Source organism: Sarcophilus harrisii, chromosome 2 (genome assembly GCF_902635505.1).
Source record: "Sarcophilus harrisii chromosome 2, mSarHar1.11, whole genome shotgun sequence".
In the NCBI taxonomy this organism is placed as follows: Eukaryota; Metazoa; Chordata; class Mammalia; order Dasyuromorphia; family Dasyuridae; genus Sarcophilus; species Sarcophilus harrisii.
In genome coordinates, this window is record NC_045427.1 from 303,068,524 (window position 1) to 303,087,068 (window position 18,545).

The following is an 18,545-nucleotide window of genomic DNA, read 5'->3' on the forward strand; positions in this document are numbered from 1 at the left end:
CATTTTACTGTTAACTTGCCCAAGGTCAGATAGTAAATGTTGGACTAGATTTAAATAAAATACTTTCCTGGCTCCAGCCCTACTACTTTATCCAAATGTCTCACATAGGGACATTTACCTCTCAAGGGATAGTGAAGATGTTGGAGTCTGGAACACTAAAACTACATCTTAAGTGAGGGAAAATCTCAGACTGTGAAAACCTCTGAGGAGCAGTTAAGCAGTCCCACTGCCCCGAACCCTACAAAATACAGGTCTGCTGGACTCCTGGCCAGGGGAATTCAGGAGGAGTATCTATGTGGGGATATCTATGTCCTTGTTTCTGTTAAACTACTGGGGAATCTGACTACTAGCCACCCAGCATGCTAAGGCAGGCTATCAGGTGTTTCCCTAGATGAAGCCTAGGCTGATGCATCCCCACTCTATTTTTTGATAATCTGTTTTGCATTTCTGAGCTAGAGCTGATCCAGGGCCATCTGTTGCTGGGGCTGATCCCCTCCTTATGTCTGGTTCTGTTGTACCCATAACCTTTTCCTTCTCCTAGCATAGTTTAAATAGGATTAGGAGTCAGAAGAGCTGGAGTTTGAATTCTGGCCTTGCTGTGTGGCCTTGGACAAACTGACTTCTCAGATTTCTCATCTTTAAGAAGAGGGAATTGGTTAGTCTCAGTTCTCTTTCAGCTTCACATCCTATGAAAATTGCCACTGACATGGACTTGACTGTATGGAAGCTAGAATTTTCAACCTATTGCAAACCACAAACTGCAGGGGAAAAGCCTCCAAAGTAACTACCATTAGTGGTATTAACCTATTTAATGATGGATTTAAAAAGCATTTTTAAAGCATTATTGTGTGCCAAATTCTGTGATAAGTGCTGGGCACACAAAAGTAAGACCATTCCTGTTCTCAAGTTCCTATATTCATGGAGACAATACAAAAATTTCATCAACATAGCAGATAGGGAGGTCTGAAAGTCTTAAGGTTTCTTCGGTGGAATGAATGACAAAGTCTCGGAGGTCCTTAGGGTCTATAATTAGAAGATTGATTCCAAAGTTACTTGGCTTTGTTTACTTTTGTATTTGCATAGCACTGTGCTTGGCACATAGTAAACATTTAATACTTTCCCACTTCCCTTCCTCTCCTTTTTTCCTTCCCTATTCCTCCCTCTCCCTTCCCTGCTCTTTCCTTCTTCCCTCCCTTCCTCCTCTTTCCTTTTTCCTCACTTCCCCCTTCCCTCCCCTGCTCTTTTCCATCCTTCTTTCCTTCCTCCCTTTTTTCTTCTCTCTCTTCTCCCTCTCCTCTCTCCCCCAACTCCTCCTTCCTTTCTAACTTGACTTTGCTGACAAATGGGCTTATTTCTAATAAGGTATCCAAGTGGTAAGAGCATCTAAGTGGTCCCCGGTTTAGAGTTTAACAATTACAAAATAAGAGAAACCTGAATTTCTACCCCACCTCTAACAGACACTGTGAGATAACTCCTGTGGGCTCCAGAAGCTGTGTTCCAGAAAGAAAATAAGCATAGCGTCATTGCACTCAAGTCTTGGGATTCCTTGCCTTTCTCACTAGCTCATTGTTCTTAACACTGCAGCTGGGAGTTGGATGAGAGTCCAGAGATGCAAAGCTCTTTCTCCATATGTTCTGGGATCAACTTGCCAGGTACTGTCTTCAGGGATTCCAGCTCTGGGCACTCCATAGTGGATAAGCATTGGAGCAGTTTAGGATGTCATGATTATGACCCCATTCAAAGGTTTCTTATGTGTCTGGTTTAACCTAGGATTCCCTGTCTCCATTACTTTTCATTTGATGACAGTGTTTTGATTGGAACAAGAGAGTGGAAGATGCTTCCTGTCTTTGTAAATGTTAAGCAATGGCAGGGAGTGAGTACTAGGTTGAGGGAGGAAACTGAAGTAAATGCTTCAGCCTATTCTATCATAAATCTGGAAATGTACCCCCCCAACCTCACCCCCATTTAAAAAGGCAGCATAAATCTGTAATGTAAATGAATGATTGATGAAAATCTTGATCTCAACCAAAAAAAGTCCAGATATAAATTTAAGAGGAATCTGAATACTCCATTAATTTCTAATATATGATAATTCTCAAGAATTAAAACCCAAATTTACCTTTGTATCATTGGTGAACAAAGTCCTGCCAAACAAACTCATGGAGTAAACATCATAAAGAGAATGATTAGCTTGTTTGAGAAATTAACATGTCTTCAAGTACAAATGAGCAGTATTGATTTACTATGAATAATTACTATGCCAATTACAAATGTCTTTGTATGAAAACATTTCCAGTAGGACCTTTACAAGTGCTTAGAAGTTATCTGTGTATACCTGAAAGTAATAAAACTTGGTTTCTTTAAAAGTTTTCTTTGAATTCAGGCTGTTAATTTAAATAGGTCCTTAATCTCCATTTCCCCTCTCCCCTCAACAAACAAATCAGAATTAGTGAGGCTTAAACTCCATTTCCCTTTTCTCACAGGAACTTATGAAAATCATTAGTTTGGGATAGGGTGGTATCTTTTTTCTCTCAGACAAGTTTTTCTTTTTCTTTTTAATTAGGATTTGTACAGCTGAGAGAGGTTAAGGCAGTAGCTTTTATCTGAAGGAATGAGGCTGATGCATAACTTTGAAAGTTGGCAAATATTTTGACAGGCCAACTCTTTCTGTCTCTGTCTCTGTCTCTCCTTTTCCCTCTCCTCTCTCAATTTGGTGTTGGGCATGGTGGTCTACACCTATAATTCCTGTTCCTAGGTGGGCTGAGGCTAGCAATTCACTTGAACTGAGTTCTGAGATGCAGCAGACTTAACCAGTTCATCAGGTATATGCACTAAATCTGGCACCAATAACACGAGCCCTTAGGTATCACCAGACAAAAGAGGAGGTTCAAATTGGAATATGCAATGGGGTCAAAGCTCCTATGCTAATCATAATAGGATTGGGTCTCTGGGTGGCTGCTGCACTTAAGCAATCTGGGTAAAATAGGAGACCCAACCTTAAAAAGATCTTTTAACCAGTCTGGAAGTCTGGAAATGGCTCCAGGTTTTAGTTTGGCATGGAGTGTTAACATAAAGGAGGATAATGAAATGAGATGAGAGAAGGGCTGGGCAGAAGGAGCCAAGGGAGAATAATCCTATAGTTTCCAATGTCTATTATTGCCATGGTCTCCCTGAAGGCTTCCTTTGACCCCCTTTACAATTACAGACTTATTTGGAGATCTACAAATGATGGTCAGCAAATGCAACTCGCTCCAGAGGGAAAAGTTTCCTTTCTGTCCTGTTCAAGACAGAAACTGTTGTTGAATAGGATAGGAAAATTGGAGTACATCCCAGAGAACAGGGCCAGCAGACAAACCGTGGCCTTCCTTAACCCTGCCCTTTGCTCCTTGGGCATGGGAAGCTTCAGAATCCTTCAGGCTGTTCACAGGAGAGAAAGAGAAGTGTTTCTGGGTGGAATAGTATATCTGCTACAAATGCAAGTACAGGATGTCTGAGGAGGGCCGAGGGGCACTGAAAACCTTCTGCATCCCAGACACAGAAGATTTTAATCCGATACCACTGGTCCCCCTTCATTGCCATAACCAGCTGCCTTCCCTCCCATCCTCTCCCCAGAGACAGAGCTGATGGGGGGAGTGGTACAGAGTTGGAAAGTAAAGGCAGAGGCTCAGAAAATTCTGAAAGAAAAGGCGGCAAGGTTGTTAGATCCTGGTTTCTGCCCAGTCCAGGTAACAGGAGCTGGGTAGACTTTATTAATTGTGTAAAAGTGAAGACAAGAATGAGGTAAAGCATAAAAGTGAAAGGGGTTTCAATACTGATATGAAGGGATGGAAATACAGGGGATCAGAGAGAACTAATTCTACATATGGTACATAGTTGGATACAAAACATGAGGGGGAGAGAGAGATTCCATCATTTTGTCAGGCATGCCTGAGCTCCTCTTCCATCCTTTTCAAACTTCATGATTAAGGGAAACTTCAGTGGCTCCAGAGCATCAGGAAATAACTTAGAGGGGACCAATACTGGTTGGCTTGGGGCTAGCACCATGATGGGGCCTACCCTACAAATGGAAAGGGTGAGATGGAAATAGAAAGTCAGGGGCAGAGAAGCAAGGGGAAGGGAGCAGACGATATCCGGGTCTGGTTCTCTTGGTCAAATTCCAGAATGGGCCAGTCCATTTTCGCTCGGACCTTGGCTTTTCAGTGGGGTTGAGGAAGGTGCTGATGGAGAGTCAGGGTCTTTGTTGGCACAGGCTATGGCACACCATGGAATTCCCGGACTGTCAGGGATGGAAGGAGGCTAATCCCTGCTCCCTCCACCCTTCCAAACACACACTATTGCTGGGAGCCACTGTTTATGGGGGCTGAAGCGATGGTGTGGAGCATTCCGGCTCTGCTACTGCTGCTAATCAAGAAGACAAGAGCCAAAGCCCACAGACACCCAACTGTGCATCCAGTTAGACTTGCCTCTGTAAGAGGATGGGAGTGAATGCACACAAAGGTGTGGGTACACATTGGCCATCGCTGCAAGAGCTGGGTCTGAAGCAGAACTCAAAACTATAGGGTGCCCTGTAGGCTATCCACCGACTACTCTACAGCTCGTTCTGCCCTTGAGAAGCCAGGCAAATGAGGCCTCTGTTCCCCCATCGGGGTCTCTGGTGATTTCTATTATCCCCTTCACTCTCTATGATGACTGATCTCCTCTTGTGGCAACCCCATGGCAATAACTGCTAGCAGAGATGGTTAAGGTAAAACAGACTGCAGGATAATGTTGCCTTTTTTCACGCCCATAGTTTTCCTTATCATATCCTGGAGGAGTCATAGGAGATAATGGTATGGTTAGAAAAAGTCATAAACAATGTGGTAATGGGCATATGGGCTGATGATTCATAAGGAAGGGGGAGAACGCCATGAATCCTTATATGTTTCACAGGGACTGGGACCAAGAGCTTCCAGAGACAGAGGGAAACTCAATTAAATTGACACTGGAAGGAAAAGGCAATAGGGTTGATGTTGTCTCTCCTCCCACTATTTCCAAACAAACATTGGCTGGGGTGGATGCTTTCCCCCAGCTGGGAAGCTAAAAAACAAAGGTTCCTGCTTTCTCACTTAGAAATTCCAGAGGGCTGCTGGTCCTTTTCTCCCACCCTCCCCAGGGAACAAAGTGTAAACATAGTGGGGGAGGGAAGGGACCTGGGATTGCTACATATAAAAAACCCTTTAAAAAATAAATAAAAAGCACCAATGGGTTTTGTTTTGTTTTACATGATTTTCCTTACATCACCCCAAAGCCCAGAGAATAGTCTGGGGAAATCACCGACAGGAAAGACTAAGCAGCTGCTTTGCTCGTAGTTTTAACAGGAAGAGTTGGGGTTTTTTTCCCTCTCAGAGTTAGGGGCTCCTAGCTTTACATGCTTGGATTATGGGGAAAGATAGGGTAGCTTTCAAGTGTTTTCTCAGAGCTCTGGTGCCACTGAGCCTGGTCAGTGGTTAAGGTCCATTTCACACTGAGCTTCCTATCCCCAAATTACCCCCTCATACCTCCTGTTTATTAAAGAGGTGCATGACCCAAACTGAGGCAGATTTTAAGGGGCCATACTGTACCAATGAATCACTTGCTTTTTATTTTCTGGCTCATCCTGCTAAAGGGAGTTATTATTTTTATCATTATTATCATTTTTTTTTAGTAATTATAAACATGTCATGACCATCATTACCTGTTTGGGAAACCACTGTGGAATGGTGGGTAGTGGTGGGGGATGGGGAAAATAAGGTTCCTTCCCAGTCCTGGGAAATAAGATTCCTGGATGCTAAGTGAGTATAGACCCATCTTCGGGTTCCTTCCTTGGGAGGGTTGGGTGAGGGGTTAGCACAGGACGCAGGGCTTCCTGTTAGTCCTGGGGCTGAGCCAGGGAGACCAGAGTCTCCCTAGTCTCCTTCCTCTCCACCTTCCCTCCAGCTCCTGGGGCTGCCTTTGGCTATCCTTGGTGAAGCAGACGGACGGCCCTGGACCGAAAGGACAAGCCTGGTCTCTAAGTCAGATGGACCAGCTGTCACCTCCAAGTATCCTGGCAGTCTCTAGTTGGACAGCTGCTGAGAAAGGCAACTGTTCCCTCTGGAGCCCAAGAACGCCTCCCACACCCACAGAGCAGCAGCAGCAGCTGTTACCAGGTGTAACTCCCCCTCACAGGGGCCTGCCAAGGCAGCATTTGTTCTGGACTAAGGCTGTACTAGATGGGCTGCACACCCCCTGGGGCAGACCCAGCCAGATCAGGGAGGGAGCCCTGCTGCACAAGCCTGAGCCCCAGGCTGGTGCCCTCTGGCTAAGGGCATCCTCAAGTGCGGCTCGCTTTCTTGCCTGCCCCATGGGTGCAATGAGTGGCACCAAGCTTGCTTCCTCTGTCCTTATCCTCTTCCTGGGCCTGAGGCTCCTCTCCTTTTTTAGGCCCTATCAGTTTTTCCTCTGCTGAACTCTGCCCTACATCCATTTCTGCTCTATCCCTTGCCCCCTTTCAGTGACACAGCAATCACTTTGGTCTGCTGACAGGATGAAGGGAGCAGGATAAACAAGGCCCCCTTCTATTCCCACCCTCCTATCCACATCTCTCGGACTAATATAATTTTCTTTTGAATTCAGTAGCATGAATGATGTTTTCTTTTTCCTTTTTTCTTTCTGGAAAGTTAGGGATTTTATGTTTCCTCTTCATCTCCCCCAAAGCATCACTTCATACTTACCCTGCCCTGACTTTGCTTCTCCCACTGGCCCATTTTATTCTGGGTCCTTGTCTGTAAATTCTGAGTACAACCTTCCTCATCCCCATTCAACCCTCCTTCAATATTCCCACTCTGCTACATGCCTCAGTCCTTCCTCCTGGCCTTACAACAACACACAACATCGCCACTGAGCCCTCTAGAATGGCCCCCATCTCCCAGGATCCCTGCTGCTGTAATGGGGCTTCATCCAGCAGTCTCCTTGCTCTGTGAGTCTTGGATTCTCTCTCTGTCTCTTGCCCTGGCTTGTTTAATGTCCTGCCGCTTCCTCTCACTAACTCTTGACCTCTCAATATCCCTTCGGCCTCTTGCCATTATGTCCTGGCCTTCTCATTCTCCCATTAACCCGTAACCTTCTGAACTGCTCTGTTTCTTCCTACTCAGCCTTGAATTCCACTCAACTGAAACAACTCTCTCAGTCCTCCAACATGTCTGGTTGCTTCTTCTCTGACTTTTGCTGGGTCTTCATTCATGTCACACCCATTAATTATGAAAGCCCCCATCCAAGGACGCCTTGATGCTCTCTGAATATTTTTCCCCCTGCCTCAGACCTGGGTTAGTACTTCCTTTCACAAATGTACCCGGTGCCTGATGGACAGAGCTCAATGATTATTCCAATACTTGTCTTCTTTCTTACTGGGACTAGAGGGCTGCTGAAAATCTCATCCCATAGTGGAGGTTTCTTCCTATTACACACAGCTAGGATCACAGTCACCAAAATTACTAAATTTAGCTGGTGAAAGAGAAAGGACCAATCAGCTCCAGACATCATCATCTCCGGTCCCTGATTCTCTGTCTGAGGAAGAAGACCAAAACTTGTAAGGATGCTACGGGACAGGGAGAGGAGGAGACTGAGCTGAAGCTCCTGCCCAAGAAACGGAAGGAGAGCCGGAGCTGACACGAGACTCTTCGCCTTCCGTGGTGTCCCATCTCTCATGAGTTATGTGCTTGCCTCCCACCCCTACTTTCTTCTTGGTCTGCCCTACTTTATGTGCTCACCTATGTCCAACCCAACATGACCAGGCCCCTGGGGCTCCAGAGAAGTCCAAACCTTGCTGTAGAGAGAGCCATGAGTGGATGGCCACAGGGAGGGCTTGAAGCTGAGCCCTGTAGCTGAGGCTTCTCAAAGCCTCACAGGCAACAGCTACCGAGCTGGGTATGGGGAGCTCCTCCTCCTTATCTCGAGTGCAGTAGCCCAAGTCTTTATGTTGGGCGTTGTCTAGGCTGGCAGTGCTTCCCATGGGGCCTAGGTGGTCACGGCCACTTATCTGTTCAACACGTTGCTTTATGGTCTGTATTAAACAAATCTCTGGGATCATACTGACTCCTCTTCCTCTTCCCCTTAGGGTCAATGTGCCTCTTCCACAAATGCTGGGTGAGAACCATGTTCTTTCTGCCTGAGGGAAGCGGTGTTGTCAGAAGAAGGGGAGCTCGGGGCTCCTCCTACTGCCCCCTCAACCCACACCTCCCCTCCATCAAGGCTCACGGTGGGCGGCTTGGTCCTGTGGCCGAGGGGGTGATGGCAAGTCTGTGCAGCAAGTGGTCTCCTCACCACCCACCTCACACCCGGATTTGGTACCCGTTGAGGTCTGGCATGGCTTTGGGTTCAGCAGGCTTCTTCTCACCAGATGGTCTGCAGGGAAGGAAGGAAAGAAGGAGCAGGAGGTGAAATATGCCTATGAAGGAACTGAAGGATGGTTAATAAGGAGAAGATATCAATCTTATATCATCTCACTCCCTTCCTTAAAGGGAGGCACGAGAGAGAAACAGACCTAGCATTTTCTGCTCACCCTGATCTGTGCCCTTTCTTCTTTTGGTCTGTCTGTTCCCTCCCCGTTCATGCCCTTTCAAGTGACTGCTCTGTGTCCTGTTAATAGGATGGTGCATTTTCTCTTCTTTTTAAAAAATATTATTTTTACTTTCCCCAGTTATATATGAAAACATTTTTTTTTGCTATACATGTCCATTCATTTTTTTACATGTTGGGAGAGAAAAATCAGAATAAACTGGAAAAACTATAGGGGGAAAAAGGTGAAAATAATACATGTTGATCTATATTCAATCTCCATAGTTCTTCTCTGGATGTGGATGACATTTTTCATCCAAAGTTTATTGAGATTGCTGAACCACCAAAAAACCAACTCTATCATAGCTGATGATCGAACAATCTTGCTGTTGCTGTGTACAATGTTTTCCTGGTTTTGCTTGCTTTATTCAGCATCAATTCATGTAAATCTTTCTAAAATCAGTCTGTTCATAAGATAGGCAGTTTCTAAAATAATTTAGCTACATAACTTTTCTAGGGACACCAGGTGGCATCATAGTGCCCAGAGTACTTGTTCAGGAGTTTGAAAATTCATAGTTGTAAGTTCAAAACTCATCTCAGACACTTACTAGTTGGGCGACCCTGGGCAAGTCACTTAGCCCTATTTGCTTCAATTTCCTCATCTGTAAAATGAGTTGGAGGAGGAAATGACATACTACTTCAGTATCTTTGCCAAGAAAACCCCAAATGGAGTTGATTTAGACAAGACTGAAAAATGACTGAACAACATATAATCTTTCTGGACTTAAAATATAATTATTGAGTCCACAAATGCTGGCTTTACGACATGAAAGGAGTTTGGGAAAGTTTTAGAACAAAAGAGGAATCCATCTTTTTTTTTTTTTTAAACAAAAGAGCTGTTCCTTGTAACTATTATACTATATTTCATTCCTTATTAAAGCTATTCCAAATCTTCTCTCTTTAAGCTTTCCATACCTCTTCTTCCCTATTTTCCTTCAGAACCAGACCGACTCTTACCTCTTATTTTACTGAAAATAAAACAAAAATTGAGGTCATTCTCCATGAGATCTTTTCCCTTTCTCTTGACCTCTAACTCCTTAACATCAGGCTCCACTCTTTTAGACTTTATAGGTTTTTCCCTTGCAAGGACTGACCCCTCAATATGTGCCTTTAATTTAAACCCCTCTTATCTTCCATAAAATTGCAACATCAATGATTTCCATCTTCTAATTTTCAACTTTTCTTCTCTCTACTGCCTCCAAACATGCCCAAATCTTCCCCCACCCATAAAAAACCTTTCACTATATCCTATATCCTACCAGTTCCTTGAATTACTGTCTTTTATCTCTTCTCACCTTGCTAAACTACTTGGAAATGTTTATAATCATTCTTCATTTCTCTTCTCATTCTTTTCTAAATCCTTCCAATTCTCTTTCTCTCTCTCTCTCTTTCTCTCTCTCTCTCTCTCTCTCTCTCTCTCTCTCCTCTCTTCCTTCTTCCCTCCATTTTCTCTCTCTCTTTTCCTCTCTCTCTCCCTCTTCTTCTTTTCCTCCCTTTTCCCCTTTTTCCCTCCCCTCTTCTCTCTCACAACAGAATTTGCTCTTTTCACCATGCAAACAGGCTTAAAATAATGTGCTGGCTGAAAGATGAGTAGAGAGAGGAGATGTATTTTTTTAAATCTACTTTGAGGTAGCTAGTGGATAGAGCATTAAGCCTGAAGTTAGGAAAACTCGAGTTCAAGGCTGGTGTTCTACAAGTAACTCTAGACAAGTCTCTTTACCTCTGCTTCAGTTTCCTCATCTGTAAAATGAGGATAATAATTATAGTTCCCCAGATTATTGTGAGGATCAAATGTGAAACATTTTATAAATCTCAAAGAACTGTATCATTCGATAGCTATTCTTTTTATTTTCTAAAAAAATAGTATTCCTAAATTTTGCTTTGACAGTATAGAAACTTCCCCAAACATACTCAATTACTCATAAAATTCATTTTCAGCTAGCCGTCAACGAATCCTTGCCAAGGTATAATTAAGACATTAATTAACAATATCTTAGGGGACATGGGTCTCATCCCAGGGCATTGGCATTTTAAATAGAGGAATGTTCTTAAAGACAAAAAGCCTTCAAAACAGAGGGATGAAATTGAACTGATGAAATTACAGGTGCATCAGCAAGAAGCAGGGGAAATCACAGAGCAGGAAGGAATCTTTGAGATTATCTCCAGGAATTATTTTACGGATGAGGAAATCAAGTCTCATCTAGATAAAATGACTTGCTGGTCACTGAATTCAATTCTTCTGGGTAGAATGTAATGTTCTTTCACTCTTGCCTCTATCTTGCTTTTGCATTTGTTATCTCCAAGAGCCTAATCCAGTTCATGGCACTTAATAAGTGCTTCCTGATTAATTCAATACATTCTTTCCCCTCTGACAGACTTTTGGGTCAGAACCTTGCTGGATGCCTTTTTCCTTATCGCACAGTGTTTTGACATTACTCCTCTTGATTTCTTCTTTTACTCCAGTCTTTGGAGTAAAGTCAACTCCTCTACTTGTACTTTTAGTTCTATTCTCTCCCACTTTTCCAGAAAATGCCTCCTGCTTTGTTCTTCAGTCTCTTTCTGTGTCCTGGTTCCTTGTATGTCTCCTATACACACAAAGTCTATCCCAGTTTAAAACAAAATAAAAGCCAAACCCTCTCAAAAAGCCCCACCATATCTTCTAATTATATTCTCATCTGTTTTCTTTCTCAGCCAACCTCCTTGGAAAAAATTATCTAAAGTGGCGCAGTGGATAGATCTCTGGCTTGAAGTCAGGAGGACGTGAGTTCAAATGTGATCTCAGACACTTAACATTTCCTGGCTGTGTGACCCTGGACAAGTCACTTAACCCCAATTACCTCAGGGAAAAAAAAAACAAACCCAAAAAACTTCCTCTCCTCCTCATTTAAATTCTCTCTAGTCTGGCTTCTGATCCCATCACTGAACTGAAATTGCTCTCTTCAAACTTATCAACAATCTCTTAAATTTCTAAATCTAACGACCCTGCCTCAATCCTCAATCTTCTTGACCTCTTTGTAGCATTTGGTGGGGCTGACCAGCTTCTCCTCTTGAACAGTGTCTCTTCTTTGGTTTTTCATACCTGTTTCTCTTGGTTCTTTCTTCCCCTACCAGCGTAGCTTTTCCTTATAAGACTCCTTTGCTGGCTCATCATCCATGTCATACCTCCTAACTGTGGGTGAAGTCCAAGGCTCTATCTGTTTCCTTCTTTTTTTCTCTGTCACTTGGTGCTTTCATCAGTTCCCATGGATTTAATGATCTCTATGCAGAGGAAACTTGGCTCCAGATGGCAAGCCCTACATTCCATCCTTAGCTTCATTCTTATAGCACCAAGTACAAAATGGAAGCATCTCAAACTCAACAGAACAGAACTCATTATCTTTCCCATAAAACCCACTTCTCTTCTGAACTTCCCTATTAATTTCAAGGGTTTAATCACATTTCCAGTCCTACAGGTTTGCAATCTTAGTGTCATCTTAATTTTCTCATTTTCTTTCACTCCCCACATATCCAATCAGTTGTCAAATCTCTTTTCATTTCTGTTTTCATAACATCTCTCTCTCTCTCTGTGTCTCTGTCTGTCTCTCTTTCTCTGTCTCTTTGTTTCCCTTTCTCATTCTCTCCCTTTCTCTTCCTTCTTCCTCTCTCTCTCTCTTGTTTTCTCTCCTTCTCTCTCTCTATCTCTGTTTCTCTCTCTCATCTTTTTCTGTCTCCCTTCCTTCCTCCTTCCTTTCCTCCCTCCCTCTTTTTTTCTTCCTTCCTTCCCTTCCTTTTCTCCCTCCTTTCATATTTTCCTTCCTTGTTTCCTTGTTTTTTCCATTGTCTTATCCTTCTTTTTTTCTTTTTTCCTCCCTCCCTTCCTTTTCCCCTCCTTTCTCTTTCACATGCACACATTTATTAACTATGTACCTGGCACTTTATTAAGCACTTTACAAATATTATCTTGGTTAATTCTTACACTTACACTTTGGAAGATAGAAGCTATTATTATCCTCATTTTACATTTGAGAAATTGGAGACAGAGGTCTCCTAGGGTCATACAATTAATACTACCAAGGCTGTATTTCAACTCTGGTTTTTTTGACTCCAAGTCCAAAACTCTCATAATCTCTCATTTGGACTACTGCAATGACCCGTTTTCAACTTTTAATCTCCCCTTCTCACATACTCCTATTCCATTATGTACTCTATTCAACTACCAAAGGGATTTTCATAAAGTTCAAATCTATGTCACTTTTGAATTGAACAGATCTCTATTACCTCTAAGATCAAATAAAATTGCCTTTTGGGGGCATTTAAAGTTCTTCGCAATTTGGATCCATGCTACCTTTCTAGCCTTTTTAACTGAGAAAAGCTAGTACAAGGTACAGAAATGAGATGTGTATTTTTGGTGTGAGGAAAGCAAGTAGATCATTTATATGGATAATATAGTGAGTGTGTTGTGTGTGTATGCATGTGTATTTATATACATACTCCTCTGTTAAAATATAAAATTCCTTAACGGTAACTCTGTGCAATGATCAATTATAATTGATTTAGCTCTTCTCAGCAATACAGTGATCCAAAACACTTAAAAAATGCTATCTACATCCAGAGAAGGAATTAATTGAGTCTGAATGCAGATTGAAGCATGTTATTTTCACTTTTGGGGGGTTTTGTGTGTTTTTTTCTTTTGTTCTATTTTTTCCCTTCACAACATGACTCATGGAAATATGTTTTATCTGATTGCATATGTATAACCTATAACAAATTGCTTTGCCATCTTGGGATGAGGAAAGAGATGGAGGGAGAAAAATTTAGAACTCAAAATCTTTCAAAAAATGAATATTGAAAACTGTTTTTTATTTAAAAAAATAAAATTACACTTTCTCTAAAAAAATTATAGATCTTTCTTAGAACCCATGTAAAAAATTAATAACATTCTAATAAGTATTTACTTTCCTGATGCTTGTGAAGGAGTCTCACAAAGATTTTTAGCAACTGTGATAATACTAAAATTTATAGTGAAAATTTGGAAGACAAACATAAAGTCAATATATAATTCTATAAACATAATGAAATGGCCTTAGTGAATCTATGGATAAACTAAACTGGTAGTACATTAAAACATGTTGGATAATATATTAAAAAAAAGAAAACTTTTTTACATTTAATTGAAAAAGAATAAAATATTATTAAAAGCAAGCAAGCTAACAAAGAAAGAATAATATAAGCTTCTTGAGGGAAGAGACTGTTTTGATTTTGTTCTTGAATCTTTGGTGCTTATCACCTGGTCTTTACTTATTAAATGTTTATTATTTAACTGAGCTTACTCACACCTTACAGTCCTCTTAATGTTTTTGATTTGTTTACACACACATACACACACACACACACACACACACACACACACACGTGTATTTTTTCCTCAATCAGCAAAATTCTTCTCTCCATCTCCTACCATTGAGAATGAAAGAAAAATAAATTCCCTTTATAAGTTTATAGGCCCAGCCCTAATTTTAAAGGCTTCAGTAGTTTCTGACCTTGTGGAAATGCAACAAGTCTTAAGATTTTTTTTTGGGGGGGGTGTCTATTAATTGCAAAGTCTTTTCCTCCAAAGCACAGGGGAAACAACCACACAGAGAGTAGCTGAGATTTTATTTTCTTTACGAAACTATGATAGAGTCATAAGAGAGTAATCAAGCTACTCTTGAAATTGTTAGTACTTACAAGACTTTGTAATCACTTTTAAAAGATACTGGATTAGAATTCAGGAGATAACTGTGCCCAAATCATATAAGACCATAGAATATTATTCCAACATATACCTGAATACAAATCCCTTTTACAACATATGAGGTGCATAGCCTTTGCCTGAAGACCTCCAGTAAATAGGAACTCACTACCTTTGGAGATAGCCCATTCTACTTTTGGATGATGCTAATTGTTAGGAAAGTTTTTTCTACTCCCTTGACATTTAGTCAAAATTTCCCCCTTTGAAACTTCTATCCATTAATCCTAGTTTGACTTCTTTTGTAGAGGTTGTTGTGAGGATCAAATGAATAATATTTGTGAAATACTTGGCATAACATGTGGCACACGTAGTAGGTGTAATATAAATGCTAAGTGATATTATTTTGAGCTTTGTGTCTACTAAAATCCTCCCAATTTTTTCTCATTTTATAATTGTGAAGTTTATTTATTTCTTTAACTTCTCTGAGTCTCAATTTCCTCAACTATAAAATGGGGAGAATAATGTTTATATATTATCTGATAGTGGTTGTAAGAATCAAATCCTGATGTGGACAATGCAATGTTCTAAGTATGTGCAAACATTTAAGCACTATATATGACATCAATTGTAATTATTATTTACTCGGGATAAAAGAAGAGAAGAACAAAACAAAGCAATTTGAGGGGAAGAACAATTCCTTGTCTCTGCTCTGTCTTGTTACCATTAACTCATTTCCTTACCGTCTCTCTCCTCGGCTGTTGCGGCGATGTGGACTGGACTGGCTCCGCTGGGGGGAAGATACATCCTTTTTCCGATCCTTGGTAGGAGAGGGTGGGCCAGTTCCTTTGCTGATCTGTAAGCATCAGGAGAAAGGAGATAAGAGAAACTCAAAATGTCACCTTAGGACACTAGAGCACACAGCCCTAATGAGCACCAAAAGGCCAAAGAAATTCAGGGAGGCTGGGGGATTCTGAGAATCCCCAGAGCATCCTCTGCTCAGGGCCCTTTCAGCTTTTCCTGATGCTTATACTTCAAGGACCTGGTAAAGCCTAACTCTAGTCTCAGCATCAGCTGCTCTGCTACTGTGAGAGTGTCAACAGCAATCATACTCACTCTGAGGCTAAAGTATGGACTAGAATCCAGTTTTGAGGGGGACTTCATTATATTTCTTGTTTTACCCAAAGAAGATTAATATCACTGTCTGAGCTTGCCTGCCCCTGTTTTGCATCTCTTCCCTTCTCTATCTCCAAAATTTCCCCATCATTATGTCGGACAGGAAAAATAGTTTGTCCATTAAGGGCCACATTCTGATGTCACTCAATCTTCCTTTTTCTGGAGAAAAATATTAGTTAATCCACATGCCTCTTGTCTAATGTGACTAGAGATGCTGGTTTAGTTAGTATATTTCCTAGAACTATACTGACAGGATATATATTGAGAGAATAATTAAAAATACTCTTATGAGTGACTGTAGTTAAATTAAACTGATTTACTAAGAACAGTTTGAATCACTTCAGCTTTTATAGGAATTGATAGTGGAGTTAGCCAGAAGGAAAGGTACCCTTCAGCCCTGAGGTCCAGGGCATATGGGAGCTTAGCTTGGAGATTATGGAGAAAAAAAGAGGACGGGGGCCCTCTCTCCACTATACTATATTCTAACTACCCTGGATTATCCATATGATCTAATCCTATGGAGTACTACTATCTGTCTGTCAAGAGTTTAAAGGATATCAAAAACCATTTAGAGGTAGCCAGGAGACACTATGGAAAAAGCACTGGGTCTGGAATTAGGAAGGCTGGGTTCAAATTTGGTCTTAGATACTTATGAGATGTGTGATTCTGGGCAAGTCACTTAACCTCTTCCTGACTCAATTTCCTCAATTGTAAAATAGGGATAATAGTAATATTTCCCAGAATGGTTATGAAGATAAAATGAGATAATTCTAAAATATTTAGCATGGTTTTCTGGCATGCTTCCTTCCTTTCACCTTTCTTTCCTTCTTCCCCTTTCTTCTTCTTCTTCTCTCCGTCTCCTTCCTTTCCTTTTTCCTTTCCTTTTTCCTTTCCTTTTTCCTTTCCTTTCCTTTCCTTTCCTTTCCTTTCCTTTCCTTTCCTTTCCTTTCCTTTCCTTTCCTTTCCTTCTTTCCAAAATATAGCTGTGTCATTCAATTCCCCTTGAAAGCCACTAGCAAAAAGGAGTTTAATTTACCACCTCCTGAAATTGCCCATTTCACTTGGGATACTTAAAATTAAAGGAACCTTGCATTAGATTAAGCTAAAATATGCTTCTTTGTAAGATGCAGTCACTGTTTCTAGTTCTGATTGAGGCTGATTAATAGTTGCTCTGTCAAAAATTTAAAACAATTAATGAACACTTATGAAATGCCTACTATGTGTTAGGAATTTTGATTAGCACTTTGAAGATTATAACCATTTTCTTCTTCTTTTTTTCTTCTTCTTCTCTTTTCTAGGCTAAACATTCCTGGTTCCATCTGATCCTCAGATGGTATGGTTTCCAGTTATTTTACTATTTTGGTTAATCTCCTCTGGACATGTTATACTTTATTAATGTTCTTCCTAATATATGGTAAACAGATTTTAACATGGTATCCTAGATTATGATATGTTTAGAATGTAATGGGAGTCATAATGGGAGTTATCTTCCTTATTCCAGATCTATTGCCTGATTAAAGAATATTATGTTTGTCTTGTAGAACACTGCCTGGCACACAGTAAGTGCTTAATAAATGTTTATTCACTGATGCTAATGCCTGTTGAACTTGTAAGATTCCAAAACTCTCTTGATAGTGCCATAGATACTGTGATCTACTTATATCTCTGTCATCCCGTATTTCTGCATTTTTTTTCCCAGAGGCAATTGGGGTTAAGTGACTTGCCCAGGGTCACACAGCTAGGAAGTGCTAAGTGTCTGAGGCCAGATTTAAACTCGGGTCCTCTTGACTTCCGGGATGGTGCTCTATCCACTTCGTCACCTAGCTGCCCCTTGCAGTTGAGTTTTTGAACTCAGGTATAGAACTTTATATTTATTTCTGTTAAATTCCATCTGAATGGTCTGGAGTCCTCTGTGGGAATCTTTTTGGATCTTGATTCTGTGGCTCAATCTATTGATTAATTCTCCCTGTGCAGACAGATTTTCAGACTCACACACTATTAGAAATGGAAGGGATTTTTAATATTATGTAAGCCAATTTCTTCATCTTCTAAATGGAAAAACTGTGGGCCAGAGATTTTAAGTGGCTTCTGCAGCTAATCAGACACAATTTAGGTATTTTAGACTCCTAGGCTAATACCAATTCCAAAATAGCAAACTACCTCTTCTTCCTCTCCCAATGGCCCCGAATCCCTCTTTTCCATAACTAACCTTCAGTCTCATGTCCCGGGCGTGTCGCTCTAGCTCTTTCCGAAAGTCCTCTCGCCCCAGCTTCTCCACATCCAGGATAGAGTGTTTCCACTCAATCTGCTCCACGCTATGGGGGTCATGAGAAACACACTGGCCGAGTTTCACTTTTTTCAGGACGTGCCAGCAGCGCTGATAGGCGGCCTCATAATCCAAGACCAGCTCGCTGAGCGTGCGGAAAGTGGGGGGCTTGTACATGAGGTCCTCCCGACGGCTCATGCCTAGCGCTCCGTAGCGACCCCCAAAGTTCACCCCCAGCACGATATGTCGGAAGTAATTCCCTGAGAAGTGGGTTTTGAAGCTGATGGGGAAGCGCTCCAGTGTGGGCATGCTGTTGGTGAGGTAACTGGCCACGCCAGTCCTGCTCAGGAAAACAACCAGAGAGCCAGCCACCTGAGTATAAGACATTACCCAGGGACTGGGTAGATTTCCCAAGATGCTATTGCTACTTAATGGAACCTCTCCAGATGGGGCTTTCAGTAATTGGAAGAGAGTTGAGTCCCAGATCCTTTTGGGTATCAGCTCCTCTGTTTTTGTTGCCTTTTCTTTGAGGTAAGGGATTGAAGGCACTTAAGATGGATGGAACTGGAGATTTCCATCTAGTACAAATTACCCCTTAAACCCCTCAGCAATACCTAGTAAGATAGTCTAATGACTACATATACCAAGAAAAGGGAAGCACTTTCCTTTGATTGGATTCAGATCCCAAAGTGGGAACTTATCCTATAAATGAAGGTCAAGCCTTTTGTCCTTGGTATCAGCCTCCTGTATTTTATACTATATTTTATAAATTATATAGATTTA

At 41.5% G+C, this 18,545-nt stretch overlaps 1 protein-coding gene across 4 annotated transcripts in view; it reads right to left on the reverse strand.

Annotated features, from left to right (window-relative positions):
• Positions 1–3,695: 3,695 nt before the first annotated feature.
• VASH1 (vasohibin 1) overlaps positions 3,696–18,545 on the reverse strand; it is a 68,829-nt gene continuing 53,979 nt past the window's right edge. For 2 of the 4 annotated variants that reach the window (XM_031952475.1, XM_031952474.1), the window contains exons 6-8: positions 17,706–18,087; positions 15,064–15,176; positions 3,696–8,400 (exon numbers count right to left, since the gene is read on the reverse strand). In XM_031952475.1, coding sequence (XP_031808335.1) covers positions 8,328–8,400; positions 15,064–15,176; positions 17,706–18,087 — 568 coding nt within the window. In that variant the 3' untranslated portion in view covers positions 3,696–8,327. The remainder of the gene's footprint in view (positions 8,401–15,063; positions 15,177–17,705; positions 18,088–18,545) is intronic. The other 2 variants (XR_004231994.1, XR_002770113.2) reach the window with 2 other exon arrangements.